The sequence below is a fragment of the Mya arenaria genome, chromosome 15 (genome assembly GCF_026914265.1).
Source record: "Mya arenaria isolate MELC-2E11 chromosome 15, ASM2691426v1".
In the NCBI taxonomy this organism is placed as follows: domain Eukaryota; kingdom Metazoa; phylum Mollusca; class Bivalvia; order Myida; family Myidae; genus Mya; species Mya arenaria.
In genome coordinates, this window is record NC_069136.1 from 36,930,506 (window position 1) to 36,947,875 (window position 17,370).

At 37.4% G+C, this 17,370-nt stretch overlaps 1 protein-coding gene across 1 annotated transcript in view; it reads right to left on the reverse strand.

Annotated features, from left to right (window-relative positions):
- LOC128219024 (phosphatidylinositol 3,4,5-trisphosphate 5-phosphatase 1-like) overlaps positions 1-17,370 on the reverse strand; it is a 72,311-nt gene that overhangs the window by 27,003 nt on the left and 27,938 nt on the right. The window contains exons 11-14 of the mRNA XM_052926836.1: positions 11,585-11,782; positions 5,096-5,266; positions 3,718-3,861; positions 520-616 (exon numbers count right to left, since the gene is read on the reverse strand). Of these exons, the coding sequence (XP_052782796.1) occupies positions 520-616; positions 3,718-3,861; positions 5,096-5,266; positions 11,585-11,782 (610 nt within the window). The remainder of the gene's footprint in view (positions 1-519; positions 617-3,717; positions 3,862-5,095; positions 5,267-11,584; positions 11,783-17,370) is intronic.

Consider the following 17,370-nt stretch of genomic DNA (forward strand, 5'->3'; position numbering starts at 1 on the left):
TCGTTATCCTCTGTTGAAAGGCAATCCTTAGAATTGAGCAATTCCTCTGATAACATGACTGTGTAACCAGATGTTCAATATGTTTTCTGTCAAGCTATGCTTGTTTTGTTTATTTGAGTTTATCAAGGTCTGCCCGCGCCCATTGCCTGCATTATGGCTTGACCCCCCGTGATGCCATCACAACCTAAATTGTGTTTAAATGCCATAAGTGACATGCAAGCAGGGGGTCAATTCCCGGGCTGGCCACAAACTATCCTGAACCTGTGACGTAAGGAGCCCAATGTCGGGAAAGGACATGTTTCAAAACGGAGGGAGAAAGTGTAAGTAGGTATTTAAAGCAGAATATGTAGCAACTTTTATACCAACGCAGTAGTGTCCACCTGAAGAGCGAGAGGTCATTGGTTCGACCACCAACCGGTCCAAATTTGTGTGGTTTCTTCACACATGGACAAGTTTATATAAGTTTTAGTCCCTTAACTTTTTTCAAATACATTGTGCAATGCAAGAAACCTGCCTCACCTATTACATCTTTCGTCTCCAGAAGTAAGGTGAGTATTGATGAAACAGAAAGACGTCCCGTTGAAATAAAAGGATATTGCCACAGCTCCCTTGTTCCCTGAAAACAACAGAATAATGATTCAACACAGTTATATTTATGAGGGTTATTATTTCCAGTGTCTTTGTTTAGTTTCCTCAGTTGACTCACTGCTGCATTAGCACATGATGCTAACATATCATGCTTAGTTATGAGAAAAGATAAGGTTATGTTATACTAAGAATTTAAACATGATATACCAATGTTCGGGGCGCCGCGATAATTTTAACTTCATTAAAATATTTTCCATCTAAATTAGACAGCTAATTATTATTTTTTTCTTAGTACAGTACAATGAATAACTGCTAGTTTATTTTCCCCGGTTATAGTTTTCTAATTTTACCATATAATGGCTATGTATTGCTATAAACTAAACTAAACTACAATTTATTACCTTGATATATCTTACACCTAGAATTCTGTGGAATTTAAAGTGTCGCCTAAGCTGGGAGCTCTTACTTTCAAGAATTTGGGTTTGGTCAGATTTTGACAATTCAAGGGCCATGACTCTGGCAGTTGATTTAACTCAGAGGCAGTGGGTCGACTGTTCAGAACTAATCCTTACATTGAACAATGTTGTTTTCATCGTCGTTGTAAACTTACAATTCTTCACCACTGAATTTTTAATTTTTATCTAACAGCATTATCATGGTTATAACTCACTTGACTTTAATAATCAAAACAAAAAAAGGCATATGATTAAGGCACCGACATAAAATATTATAAATACCGTATAAAAAAATACTAAAAATATCTCTGCGCTTTTCAAACTAAAGTATTTGGGGCCATGAAGCGATTTATTAAAAAAAATATTTTTTTATGAAGGTTCATTTTTTTATTTGATCTGTAAACATAAATGAAATACTTTTTTTTTGGTTTTACTGGTAATCATTTAATTCAAAAGAGTTCAACATGAAAATTATTATTATTATGAGGATGACGACCAAGAGGACAATGATGCCGAACGACTTGATCCCTTTATGTCTGCCATGCTATACAGGTGAAATAATGAGAAAGATAAATAAAACATATTTTTCTACAAAATGACTAAACCAATTTCCAAAGCTTAACTATAATACAGTTCAAAAAGGAAGAAGTGGTTATAATTTTATACAGTGTTTTTTTCCACCATTTTGTGAATGTGGCCAGGGTCGTTAGAATTGTGAGTGTCCACTAGTATATTTCATACAAAGAAATAAAGAACAGCCCATTTTAATATGCTGAATTAAATAATTTTAGGTAATAAAGACTACTTGACTTGTTCAGAGTTGAAAAAAAATATTTGCAAAAAAGAATACATTTTGGGATTGTAAATGGGGCAGAATTTCGACCTCTTTTCGGTTTAAAAAGAGCAACACAGTTATACCAAGCACAGGGTTAAAATCAATCTACTCGATAGAGGACAATGGTACATCAAGGCCTATCTGTTGTTTATCAGTCAAAAAGCGGCATAACTCAATCATTAAAACCAAGGCACATAACTCAATCATTAAAACCAAGGGACATAACTCATTAATTTAAACCAAGGGGCATAACTCAATCATTAGAACCAAGGGACATATCTCATTCATTAAAACCAAGGGATATAACTCATTAATTAAAACAAGGGGCATAACTCATTAATTAAAACCAAGGGGCATAACTCATTAATTAAAACCAAGGGACATAACTCATTTATTAAAACCAACGGGCATAACTCAATCATTAAAACCAAGGGGCATAACTCATTAATTAAAACCAAGGGGCATAACTCATTAATTAAAACCAAGGGGCATAACTCAATCATTAAAACCAAGGGGCATAACTCATTAATTATTACAAGAGTTATGGGCCTTGCTGTACATGTATGTATTGTCTCTGACAACATGTGTACCAAGTTTCATTTAAAACTCTGAATTATTTTTTTCAATTATGGCTAAGATAAAAAGGTTTTGCAGGCCGACACCAACGCTGACCTCAACAACAAGGCCAAGACTATGACTATATTTTCTATTCTTGAAAAACAGATGAGCTACAAACGCAATATAAACAAAGAAGCAAATTGCTTTAAGTAGTTTAACTACATATATCGGTGTTGTAATTTTTCCGCCTAAAATGTGCATCAAATTGCATAAAATACTTACAGTTTGAGAAGCAACCTTAAGTGACATTTTTTAGAAAAGTGATGATATTTTTTCATAGAATTTTCAATAGAAATTCTGACCATTTCTCAAATAAAACATAAACAAAGAACTTCATGTAGTCATGTTTATCAACATTATGTTAATGTTGCCAAAGAGCATCTTTAGGTATACAATGTACGTGGAGTTTGATTACTAATTCAACAATCTTTTAAGACCAGAAATATATTGGTTAATATTATTTAGGGTTTCATTCCTACATACATGTATCCCTGCTCTACACATAACACTATTTTAAATGATAACAAAATAATATGGGGTCTCGAGGCAACCTGAATTTACATAATTGTACATACGATTCCTTAAACAATACAATGATTTTGCAGACATGACATTTTATATGATAGGTTTCAAGAGTAGTGCAATGCAAAGAGCCCTGAAATTATTATTCCACAAGCAGCTTCATAGTGATATGGTTTAGATAGTGTAACTGACATAAACATGTGACTAACATCAGCTAAATAAGTGAAAGAATTTTCATGTCAATATAGAACCAAAAAGCGAACCCCAACGCTCGTCTTGTTTTTGTTTTTTTTACAGTCAAACAATGGGCATCACTCAATAGTCATTAAAGCCAGAGTTATAAACTTTACTGTACATATCTTTATTATCTCTGGCAACATGTGTACCAAATTTCATTGGAATATCATTAAGATTTTGAGCTATGTTTAAAGTTTGAATGATAATGACACGGGGGACACTGCTGCAGACGTCACGAAGACTGCAGACGTCACGAAGACTATCAAAACAGACAGACCTTTTTTCTTTGCAACATCGACTTGTAGGATTGGCAAATAATGGGTCGGCAAAGTGGGGTCAGGCCCTTCACCCCGTAACTTTTGCTAGACATAGTAAAACTGCCAAACGATCTACTGATCTATTGACCTCTTCGTCATCAACTGGGTCTTCAAAATTTATATTCAGATATAAGACAAATCTTACCAAAAGTGTTAGCGATGCCCGTTCTGACGGAGCTACGCTGTACTCGGCTAATGAAGGCCTTCAGCTCTGGTTTACACAGGATGGCCAGTCTGATGCCCCACAGTGACGACACTTCAACCAGCTCCATGTCCACAAGAACACATGCTAAAATGTACACAAGATTACATCATGAGGATGCAAACACACAGTCTATGTCTATGAACCAGAGATGTGATTGAACTCGCAGCTTTAGGGCTGAAACCATTTTGGTGATGGATTCTGAGGGCGCTTTAGACCCCAAATAGGGTCAATATAGGGTTCATACACCTTTTCGAGGATGTTAACATCTGCAAAGGCCCGTATAATGGTTTACAGCCCGAGTGCGTAGATTCCGAGAGCGCTTTAGAGCCCAAATGGGGGTCATAGGGGGTAAAGCATCATGGGGCAGAAGCCTGTTTTTTTTAGAAGCCCCTTTGAAAGCTCTCCTGACTTCAAATTTGAAGCAAACTGGAGTGTAATTAAATAACAACCAAAAGCAACCGGTTCTTTTAAGCAGTTGAATTACATCCCTTTATAAAAGCTGATCAGGAGGAGGCATATATAATAACAACAAATAAAGACACACCAAAAAGTAACCAGTTTTTAATCCGTTAAAAAAAATCACATCCCCAATAAAAGCTAATCAAGAGCATAAATTATGAAGTTATCAAGAAATGTCTGCCAGGAGACCCCTTCACTTAAAAAGTCAGCTCAAGGATTGATCACTATAATTGTTTATTTTTTGCATCACCTTTCACCTGTACAATTTACATTCAAGTGGATACAAGTGGATATATACATTTATGATCTCCCAATAAACTTAAGGTACCTTATGACCTTTAAAAAACTTTCATAAAATTGATATCGGTGTGTACAACACATTGAATTTTCTTTACTGATGTATCACATAGCTTACATTACATGTTACTTTTGCATATTTTTCCAATTCAAAATTTACCAGATCTGTCTACAACGTTAATTCCAGTTTAAATTTAAAAAAAGCGTAGGTAGATTTATCTGTACTTATCACATGACTTTCATATGCTAAATTAACACAATTTAAACTGGGAAAACTTTTTAAACGGGTAAACTCAGCTAAGACAGCAACAAAATATTCTTTTAATCATGTAAAATGATGTTTTATCGGCATCAACCAACATGCATTGACAATTCTAAGCTTGTTTAAATGAAATACTGTATTTCCAGATTTTTGGACCATCTGGTGTCTAGTCCCTTTAAAAGGAAACCCACACACACACTAAAATGATAGCTAATTGTGACTTTGATGAGGAAAAAAGCTGAACATTATGACTTATACTTGAGTAAAATACAAAATTAACAGCCTTATAATAACATGTACCTTTAAGGCCCGCCTTAAGCTGGTTGACCCAGTCTTTTTCCGTCATGCTGCTTTCTTGTGTTCCCACAACATAAACATCATGGGGTATCACCCCCAACACTCTGTCACGAGACGTGCCCGAGCCCGTACACTTTAACCAGGTGCTCAGGCTCTGGTTTAGGGATGCATCACCTTAAATAAGAACATTAAGAGAAAGATAAAGTATTGTGTTCCCACAACATAAACATCATTTGTTTCACCTCCAAAACTTGTCACGAGATACCCCTGACCCTCATACATTTGAACCTCCTGCTCAAACTCAGGTTTAGGGATGCGTCACCTTAAATAAGAACATTAAGAGACAAATCAAGTCTTGAGTTCCCATAACATTAACATCATTAGTATCACCTCCAAAACTCTGTCATGAGATACCCCCGACCCTCATACATTTGAACCTCCTGCCAAAACTCAGGTTTAGGGATGCATCACCTTATATAAAAACAATAAGAGACAAAAGTGGTGGGTTTCTGGAACATAAACATCATTATCATCACTGCAAAAACTCTGTCACGAGGTACACCATAGCCAGTACACAACTGGTGTTCAAGCTCTGGTTTAGGGAAGCACCACCTTCAACAAGAAAACTGTATGCTGTAAGATAACCTGATTATGAGACACATCTGCAGTCAAATGTATAAAACTAAGTTGTCAACCTAGTTGACTCGGTAAATTTATTTGATTGGTAGTTAGTATTTGATAGATATTGACCAATCCGTAAACATTCTGGGTAACTTTGACCAAACGGAAAACTTAACCAGTTGTTTACAATTGGCTACTGATTTCGTACACTTTAACCATGTGCTTAAAGATGCACTCTTACTCCTAAAAAAGATTTACCACAATAAATACAATTGTTTTAGTATACTAAAAAGGATGAATACATGTCGTAAACAATGGTTCTTATGAAGTATACAAAGTTTAATTTGAAAGAAAGGTGCAGAAAACACAGGATTTCTACCTTATATGACAATAGTAGATCACAGTAAATCTTTAGGCACTCACCAATCATTTAATATTTTTGCGTTTTCAGCTTTAAAATACACGGCTACAATCTTGTTATCAGTAATTAATATTTTCCATAAATGCAATTTCAATAAGTAGCTAAAGGTTTATCACTCAAAATTTATGTTTGTTATACATGTGTATGTATTGATTTTGAATAAAAATGTCACTTTAAGCTCTGGTTTATGGCCGCATTACCTTAAAATTAACGAAAACTGAAAAAAATAATGTGTTCCCTCTACGTACTCATCATGACCTCTAGCAGTGATGTTATATGCTTGAGCCAAACAAATAGGTTGTTTTTGTTTCACTGCAAACAAGGGTTGGTAATCGAGATTCCTTTTTCCCCAGTTGTGCATGAATGTGATTTTCTGTAAAGTCTAAATAACATCCAGTAGAGGATGCAGGCAGGGCTAATTATATATGATATGTCACTTAGGTAAGGGTAAGTTCGGGTTAAGGTCAGGTAGTGGCACATACCTCATATATATATATATGTCACTTAGGTTAGGGTAAGTTCAGGTTAAGGTCAGGTAGAGGCACATACCTCATATATACATATATATATATATATATATATATATATATATATATATATATATATATATATATATATATATATATATATATATATATATATGTCACTTAGGTTAGGGTAAGTTTGGGTTAAGGTCAGGTAGTGGCACATACCCCATATATATGTCACAAAGGCTAGGGTAAATTCGGGTTAAGGTCAGGTAGAGGCACATACCTCATATATACATATATATATATATATATATATATATATATATATATATATATATATATATATATATATATATATATATATATATATATATATTAGGGATGCAAACGAATGGCAAAATCGATATTCGAATATTCGGTAATTCTTTCGATCGAATATTCGAATATTCGATAAAAATTGAATCTTTAAAAAGTTATAGTTATCTATTAATTTTAGTTATAAACCACGATACCCTTTTCTTTATCTGTCGAATGTTTCTAGTGTTATCGTAATACAATACAATACATAGCAGCGTGTCGAATATTATTACATCGACATATGAAATACGTATCTAGCACATAACAAGCACATAACAAGCACATACAATTCGATGAAATCACTCATCAATAAAATCATCACATATGATGGCCTTGTTCTTATTCAGAAATATTATCTTATCAACAAGATCACATGACAGTCTGTTTCTAAGTTTGTTAACAATGAGTCCGGCGCAGGAGAAAATTCTTTCTGGTGGCACAGACGTCGCAGGTATCCCAAGGAGTTGGCGAGCAACATGTGCAACGCGAGGAAAGCGTCCCTCGTTCTTTTTCCATCATGCAAGTGGAGTGGCCTCCTCGTCGGAAGGTTCGTGCCGGTACCGACGCAGCTCGTCGTTAGCCGTCTTGGTCGTCTTTGGAACCATGAAGCTAAGACGGGGTCGTTTGGAGGGTGTTGACGCACTCTCGTCGGGGTTGGCAACCGAAATGGAACATCGTCCAATCTACTCTCGAGCGCGTCTTCCGTGTAGCGCCGCTGTTCCGTTGACAGGAAGTCCAGGTCTTTGTAGCGGGGGTCCAATAGAGCGGCAAGGACTAGGGTGGATGTGGCGGTGGCATCGTTCGAAGGTCGGAAGCGGCGACGAAGCTCAGCAGCAATAACACCCTTCACTTCCTTGACGACATGGGAATCAGCCTCGCATGCACGGAGTGTGTTGTCCAAAAGACTTGTCACGATGAGATAAACTTCACTGCATGACACGTTCTTCTCCGTTGACATATACGAAGTCGTCTCAGTCAAATGACTGAGTACGTCACTCAGCTCGGAGACGACGGTCCACTCGCCGTCCTTCAACGACAGGTGCTGGTCGGCCTTCCGGGTAACCCGAGTGTCCAGCATGAGGTCGGACAGGACGCGGCGTTGCTCGTTCAGCCGGGCCAGTATAGCATGCGTGATGTTCCATCGGGTTGTAACATCCTGCACCAGCTCGTGTTTGGGCACCTTTAGAGTAGCTTGGCGCTTGCGCATTTCGGCCGTCAATGTAGTCGAGTGTTTGATGTGCCCGACCAGCTTACGACATCTGGAGACGACCCTGTTGACATCCGGGAGAGCAAATGCCGGCTTGGTGGCCAGCTGCAGTGTTTGCCCAAAGCACCCAGAACACAAATCATGTTTAAGACCAGAAACGCCAAACGTTTTCATTGATTGCTGTTTACTGCTTTCACTTTGAGAACTCGGATGCTTAGCCTTCACGTGATTCCAGAGATTAGTCGTCGTGCCCATGTACGACAACCTCACACTGCATAGTTTGCACGTGACAGATTTCTTGTCAACAGAGCGCGTGAAATAAGTCCATACTTCAGATGTGGCTGGCATCTTTTACGTTGTTGAGAAATACAAATCTAATATATAATAATAATAATAAGTTTAACTTATAATGTTTTGCGAACATATATTCTGAAGGAATGAAGTGGTATCTACTTTCAGCGTATAATATCAATCACCGATTTGAGCAATATTGCTCAGCTTAATTGGCAGGCAAACTGACAAGAGGGTGTGAAGGCCGCTTCCTTAAATTCTTAATTGGCATGGTCATTTAAAAGAACTGAAAATCAATTAAACTTGTTTGATGTCATTTCCTAATAGCCAGTTATTTTACAATTATGGACACTGTTTATAGTACCCTACGATCGATCCCTAATTGACGCATGACGCACACTCGATTGTCATCTCGTTAACGCCTCAGGCACAAGATGCGTATTGTTGTAAAAACAAGACAATATAATTTTAAACACAAAAACTGCCCTAAAGACTCAAGGTTTATATCATTATTTTTTGAAAAAAATAATCGAATATTCGAATACCGATTTTAACATTCGAATACCAAACGTTCGATCGAATATTCGAATATTCGAATATTCGTTTGCATCCCTAATATATATATATGTCACTTAGGTTAGGGTAAGTTTGGGTTAAGGTCAGGTAGTGGCACATACCCCATATATATGTCACTAAGGCTAGGGTAAATTCGGGTTAAGGTCAGGTAGTGGCACATACCTCATATATATGTCACTAAGGCTAGGGTAAGTTCGGGTTAAGGTCAGGTAGTGGGACATACCCCATATTTGTGTCACTTAGGCTAGGGTAAGTTCGGGTTAAGTTCAGGTAGTGGCACATACCTCATATATATATATGTTACTTAGGCTAGGGTAAGTTCGGGTTAAGGTCAGGTAGTGGCACATACCTCATATATATATATATGTCACTTAGGCTAGGGTAAGTTCGGGTTAAGGTCAGGCAGTGGCACATACCTCATATATATGTCACTTAGGCTAGGGTTAGTTCGGGTTAAGGTCAGGTAGTGGCACATACCCCATATATATGTCACTTAGGTTAGGGTAAGTTCAGGTTAAGGTCAGGTAGTGGCACATACCTCATATATATATATATGTCACTTAGGCTAGGGTAAGTTCGGGTTAAGGTCAGGCAGTGGCACATACCTCATATATATGTCACTTAGGCTAGGGTAACTTCGGGGTAAGGTCAGGCAGTGGCACATACCTCATATATATGTCACTTAGGTTAGGGTAAGTTCAGGTTAAGGTCAGGCAGTGGCACATACCTCATATATATGTCACTTAGGCTAGGGTAACTTCGGGGTAAGGTCAGGCAGTGGCACATACCTCATATATATGTCACTTAAGTTAGGGTAACTTCGGGGTAAGGTCAGGTAGTGGCACATACCTCATATATATGTCACTTAGGCTAGGGTAACTTCGGGGTAAGGTCAGGCAGTGGCACATACCTCATATATATGTCACTTAGGTTAGGGTAACTTCGGGGTAAGGTCAGGCAGTGGCACATACCTCATATATATGTCACTTAGGTTAGGGTAAGTTCAGGTTAAGGTCAGGCAGTGGCACATACCTCATATATATGTCACTTAGGTTAGGGTAACTTCGGGGTAAGGTCAGGCAGTGGCACATACCTCATATATATGTCACTTAGGCTAGGGTAAGTTCGGGTTAAGGTCAGGCAGTGGCACATACCTCATATATATGTCACTTAGGCTAGGGTAACTTCGGGTTAAGGTCAGGTAGTGGGACATACCCCATATATATGTCACTTAGGATATGACACTTAGGTTAGGGTAAGTTCGGGTTAAAGTCAGGAAGTGGCACATACCTCATATATGTATATATGTCACTTAGGCTAGGGTAAGTTCGGGTTAAGGTCAGGCAGTGGCACATACCTCATATATATGTCACTTAGGCTAGGGTAACTTCGGGTTAAGGTCAGGTAGTGGGACATACCCCATATATATGTCACTTAGGATATGACACTTAGGTTAGGGTAAGTTCGGGTTAAAGTCAGGAAGTGGCACATACCTCATATATGTATATATGTCACTTAGGCTAGGGTAAGTTCGGGTTAAGGTCAGGCAGTGGCACATACCTCATATATATGTCACTTAGGCTAGGGTAACTTCGGGTTAAGGTCAGGTAGTGGGACATACCCCATATATATGTCACTTAGGATATGACACTTAGGTTAGGGTAAGTTCAGGTTAAGGTCAGGTAGTGGCACATACCTCATATATATATATATGTCACTTAGGCTAGGGTAAGTTCGGGTTAAGGTCAGGCAGTGGCACATACCTCATATATATGTCACTTAGGCTAGGGTAACTTCGGGTTAAGGTCAGGTAGTGGGACATACCCCATATATATGTCACTTAGGATATGTCACTTAGGTTAGGGTAAGTTCGGGTTAAGGTCAGGTAGTGGGACATACCCCATATATATGTCACTTAGGCTAGGGTAAGTTTGGGTTAAGGTTAGGTAATGGCATATACCTCATATACATGTCACTTAGGCTAGGGTAAGTTTGGGTTAAGGTTAGGTAATGGCACATACCTCATATATATGCCATTTAGGTAAGGGTAAGTTTGGGTTAAGGTCAGGTAGTTGCACATACCTCATATATATGTCACTTAGGTTAGGGTAAGTTCGGGTTAAGGTCAGGTAGTGGGACATACCTCACATATATGCAATTTAGGTAAGGGTAAGTTTGGGTTAAGGTCAGGTAGTTGCACATACCTCATATATATGTCACTTAGGTTAGAGTAAGTTCGGGTTAAGGTCAGGTAGTGGGACATACCTCATATATATGCCATTTAGGTTAGGGTTTGTTCGGGTTAAGGTCAGGTAGTGGCACATAACAGCCGCCGTATTAGAACATTTATATAAGTAGGCCCGACGTATTCCCCTTATACTGGACGTTATATAGAGAGCACTATATATAATTTTCTCACTATACAATTGTCAACATTTTGTCTGAGTAGGACATTATGGAATTGCAGACGATGGCAAAACTTCAGGGGCAAATCATTGTAAAAGCACACCAATCTACATCTACCAACACTTGAAAAAAAAAAGGCCTACCCATATTCCAAGTGCCGATAAATAACGAGATCTGGTCGATATCCGTCTCGGTAGAGTGCATATTCTTCATCTGTCGTATCTGAAGACAGAAGTTTTCACGCATGTGAGGGTCGTGAAACGCGTACGTCTGCTTGTTCTTGCCGTCCAAGATTACATCGAGGTTACATTTGTCTTTGGTGCTCTTTATGAGATGGAGGACTGAAATAAAGATTGAAGCATGTTTATACCGTATTAAAGATTCTATCCATCTAATAATATAATAATGTATAATACTAACTAATTGAGTGCAAATAGTAAGCTTTCGCCTATGAATATTGCTGAATGCAAAAAAATGGCAATGGATAACTCTTAGTTAGGAGTTAAGTATCTTTGACTTGACTTTAAACCACCGAAACCTATCTGGATATTTTATACTTGAAACTTGAAAATAGTCAATCCAGCAAAATCACCACTTCACACACTTTCAGGAAAATTCACTCCTGAAAACAATGATGAATCTATTTCCTGTATTAATTATTCATAAAGACTTAGTTCATGCTGTCTAAGTGCATAAGGATGTCTTTTGTGAAACAGTTCAAGTGGAGGTAATTGCAGAGATATTACCAAGTGCTTTTGTAAAGACATGATATACACTAATTTAGTAAAGGACAAAATAGCTTATATTAAAGGGACTGAAAGTTGGTTGAATAACATATTGTATATATATCCAAAGTTGAAAGTTTTTGGTTTGTATGTATCGACAAGACTTTAATAAGTTAAGTTGAAGGCCTAAAATAAAAAATAATTCTGGTTTAGGTTACCCTACGCACAAACACTACTAGTCAGTTGCTTAATTTTTTATTTTATTTTGTTGCATTTTTTACATGATGTTTAAAACATTCAAAGCTTTATACTGAAGATAACTTTAACGCTATACAAGATGTAACCCTAACCAGGGTAAACACTTAATATTTCATTTTTTGCCTATGTATATGTAGCAATATATACAACTAATTGCGTATGTTTCCATTCTGCGATAATTTTCATCGGCGATCTTAGATCAGAAATTATGTCCATACAAAAGACTCCCATGACAACCAGTGATCAGGTACATGTGGTGTGTAGCTTGAAGAAGAAAAACATTGTAGATTCCAGTCGCATGACCTGCACTCAGGAAGTGTAAAGCATGAGGTAAAAATAGATTCCAATCACATGACCTGCACTCAAGTAGTGTATAGTGTGAGGTAAAAATAGATTCCAGTCACATGACCTGCACTCCGGTAGTCTATAGAATGAGGTAAAAATAGATTCCAGTCACATGACCTGCACTCAAGTAGTGTATAGTGTGAGGTAAAAATAGATTCCAGTCACATGACCTGCATTCCTGTAGTCTAAAGAATGAGGTAAAAATAGAATCCAGTCCCATGACCTGCACTCTGGTAGTGTAAAGATTGAGGTAAAAATAGAATCCAGTCACATGACCTGCACTCCGATAGTCTATAGAATGAGGTAAAAATAGATTCCAGTCACATGATCTGCACTCAGGTAGTGTAAAATATGAGGTAAAAGTAGATTCCAGTGACATGACCTGCACTCAGGTAGTGTAAAGCATGAGGTAAAAGTAGATTCCAGTCACATGACCTGCACTCCGATAGTGTAAAGATTAAGGTAAAAATAGAATCCAGTCACATGACCTGCACTCCGGTAGTCTATAGAATGAGGTAAAAATAGATTCCAGTCACATGACCTGCACTTTGGTAGTCTATAGAATGAGGTAAAAATAGAATCCAGTCACATGACCTGCACTCCGGTAGTCTATAGAATGAGGTAAAAATAGATTCCAGTCACATGACCTGCACTCAGGTAGTGTAAAATATGAGGTAAAAGTAGATTCCAGTCACATGACCTGCACTTTGGTAGTGTAAAGCATGATGTAAAAATAGATTCAAGTCACATGACCTGCACTCATGTAGTGTAAAAAATAAAGTAAAAATATATATCAGTCACATGACCTGAACTCAGGTAGTGTAAAGCATGAGGTAAAAATAGATTCAAGTCATATGACCTGCACTCCGATAGTGTAAAGTATGAGGTAAAAGTGGATTCCAGTGACATGACCTGCACTCAGGTAGTGTAAAACATGAGGTAAAAGTAGATTCCAGTCACATGACCTGCACTCCGATAGTGTAAAGCATGAGGTAAAAGTAGATTCCAGTCACATGACCTGCACTCAGGTAGTGTAAAGCATGAGGTAAAAGTAGATTCAAGTCATATGACCTGCACTCCGATAGTGTAAAGCATGAGGTAAAAGTAGATTCCAGTCACATGACCTGCACTCCGATAGTGTAAAGCATGAGGTAAAAATAGATTCAAGTCATATGACCTGCACTCAGGTAGTGTAAAGCATGAGGCAAAAATAGATTCAAGTCATATGACCTGCACTCCGATAGTGTAAAGCATGAGGTAAAAGTGGATTCAAGTCACATGACCTGCACTCCGATAGTGTAAAGCATGAGGTAAAAGTAGATTCCAGTCACATGACCTGCACTCCGATAGTGTAAAGCATGAGGTAAAAGTAGATTCCAGTCACATGACCTGCACTCTGATAGTGTAAAGCATGAGGTAAAAGTAGATTCCAGTCACATGACTTGCACTCCGATAGTGTAAAGCATGAGGTAAAAGTGGATTCCAGTCACATGACCTGCACTCTGATAGTGTAAAGCATGAGGTAAAAGTGGATTCCAGTCACATGACCTGCACTCCGATAGTGTAAAGCATGAGGTTAAAGTGGATTCCAGTCACATGACCTGCACTCAGGTAGTGTAAAGCATGAGGTAAAAGTAGATTCCAGTCACATGAACTGCACTCCGATAGTGTAAAGCATGAGGTAAAAGTAGATTCCAGTCACATGACCTGCACTCTGATAGTGTAAAGCATGAGGTAAAAGTAGATTCCAGTCACATGACCTGCACTCCGATATTGTAAAGACTGAGGTAAAAATAGAATCCAGTCACATGAACTGCACTCCGGTAGTCTATAGAATGAGGTAAAAATAGATTCCAGTCACATGACCTGCACTCAGGTAGTGTAAAATATGAGGTAAAAGTAGATTCCAGTCACATGACCTGCACTTCGATAGTGTAAAGCATGAGGTAAAAGTAGATTCAAGTCACATGACCTGCACTCCGATAGTGTAAAGCATGAGGTAAAAGTAGATCCCAGTCACATGAACTGCACTCCGATAGTGTAAAGCATGAGGTAAAAGTAGATTCCAGTCACATGACCTGCACTCAGGTAGTGTAAAGCATGAGGTAAAAGTAGATTCCAGTCACATGACCTGCACTCCGATAGTGTAAAGACTGAGGTAAAAATAGAATCTAGTCACATGAACTGCACTCCGGTAGTCTATAGAATGAGGTAAAAATAGATTCCAGTCACATGACCTGCACTCAGGTAGTGTAAAATATGAGGTAAAAGTAGATTCCAGTCACATGACCTGCACTTTGGTAGTGTAAAGCATGGTGTAAAAATAGATTCCAGTCACATGACCTGCACTCCGATAGTGTAAAAAATGAAGTAAAAATATATATCAGTCACATGACCTGCACTCAGGTAGTGTAAAGCATAAGGTAAAAGTGGATTCCAGTCACATGACCTGCACTCCGGTAGTGTAAAGCATAAGGTAAAAGTAGATTCCAGTCACATGACCTGCACTCCGGTAGTGTAAAGCATAAGGTAAAAGTAGATTCCAGTCACATGACCTGCACTCAGGTAGTGTAAAGCATAAGGTAAAAGTGGATTCCAGTCACATGACCTGCACTCAGGTAGTGTAAAGCATAAGGTAAAAGTGGATTCCAGTCACATGACCTGCACTCAGGTAGTGTAAAGCATAAGGTAAAAGTAGATTCCAGTCACATGACCTGCACTCCAATAGTGTAAAAAATGAGGTAAAAATAGATAACAGTCACATGCATGTTCCATTTTTGGGCAATTCTTGAACTCTCCACAACAACAATTCAAATTTCTACAACTTCTATGTTTAGTAGAAAACCCTGATAATTTCTTTATGGGTTTTCTAATTTGCGGAATAATCGGATAGTTCTAAATGTTAAAAGATGTTCAAATATTGATACTGATTAAACAATATGTAATTTCAGTCCCTTGATGTAATGAATGCACATAAGTGTAAAAAATTCTGATGTTTAAGGGGCACAATATACATTATTTGATACACTTCATAGATGCAAAAATAGCGTATGATTTGTATAGAAATAAAAAAACTATAAGCGATATGTTGGCGCTTTATCAAATTGGGACTTTGTGGCCCTGTACATGTACATGAAGCTACAGTCGAATCCCGCTGGCTCGAACTCCAAGCGACCAGCCAAAATACCTTGAGCCTCATGAACTTGAGCCAAGCAGTAATGCTAACATTTATTAGAACAAATTCGGTCCTATCATCTAGTTTGAGCCAACGAGTTTGAGCCAACAAGAAAATCGAGCCCAGATAGTTTGAGCCAACGAGGTTTGTCTGTATATGAATGAAAAGAAAATCCATTTATAAGGGCGATTTTAACTGAACACAAATCATATGTTTATGTATATGTCTCATTCATTCCAATTGAATGAGTTAAACATAATAATGCATTTTTTTTTTTTAAATACATCTTTCAAGTGTTTATATTGTGCCATTTTTAGACATCATCTAGCTTTGCAAAATGAATCAATGCTCAGCATGCATACATGCCATATCCCCTGGCGGGGGGAAATATCCCCCTGAATTTCGATCCATCCCCCGGTTTCCCGGCGTAAAAATCCCCCGGAATTTTTTTTTATTTTTTTTAGAGATTTTACATCAGGCAATAATGACAAAGTGAAATCACAGTATGTGTGTGAAACTGAATGTAAAGAAACAACTCCTCAAGGGTGAAATTACTGTTTAAAAAAAGGTTTGATAAATGCCAAAAGGAAACCTTAACAACAAGTAATCAATTAATTTGAAGTAATGATCAAAGGCAAAGAAATATTACTATTTTTGAAAAGGAAGAAATTAATAATATTCATTCCATTCTCTTAGTGTCTGAACGCCATCATAGCTGATAGTATTAAGCAGAATCTTTTAAAAGACTTTGGAGGAAGGTAAATTTAATTTACTGTATTACAGTATGACATGACAGTGTATCATAAGAATATGATAAATCATGACATAAAATAATTCTGTATAATGAAAATGTTAGAGGTTTTCATAGTAAAATATATGTGAATACATTTTTTCGTACTTCTAATTTTTTTTTGAAATTTCGCCAACTTAAACCTGCTAAAAAAATCCCCCTGAATACTACCAAATTCCCCCTAAATTTCAGCCTTTCTGAACAAATCCCCCTGAATGGTCTCCAGAAAATATGGCATGTATGAGCATGCTGTAAAAAATAATATAAAAACACAGATTTAAAAAAAAAAAAATGGAGTAATCATTTAAATAAGATATAACATCTCAATAAAAATCTGTGACTTAAGTTAACTCCAATTCATATTGAAGAACTTCATTTTTATCTTTTAATTGAAAATTCAAAATGAAATTGTTTAAAAGAGATATTATATTTACAAAGTCATAATACATGCATACAACGATACCATTTATAGATACAATCCATGAAGATTCAGAAAAAATAGAATATGAGATTGGCATTCAACAAAACATCATATTGATCTAGCAAATCAATTTCAAAAGGCATATTACGAGGTTGCTTGCACATTCAATAAGAAAACTTACGATCATTCAATCATTGATAATTCAATGATGCGTA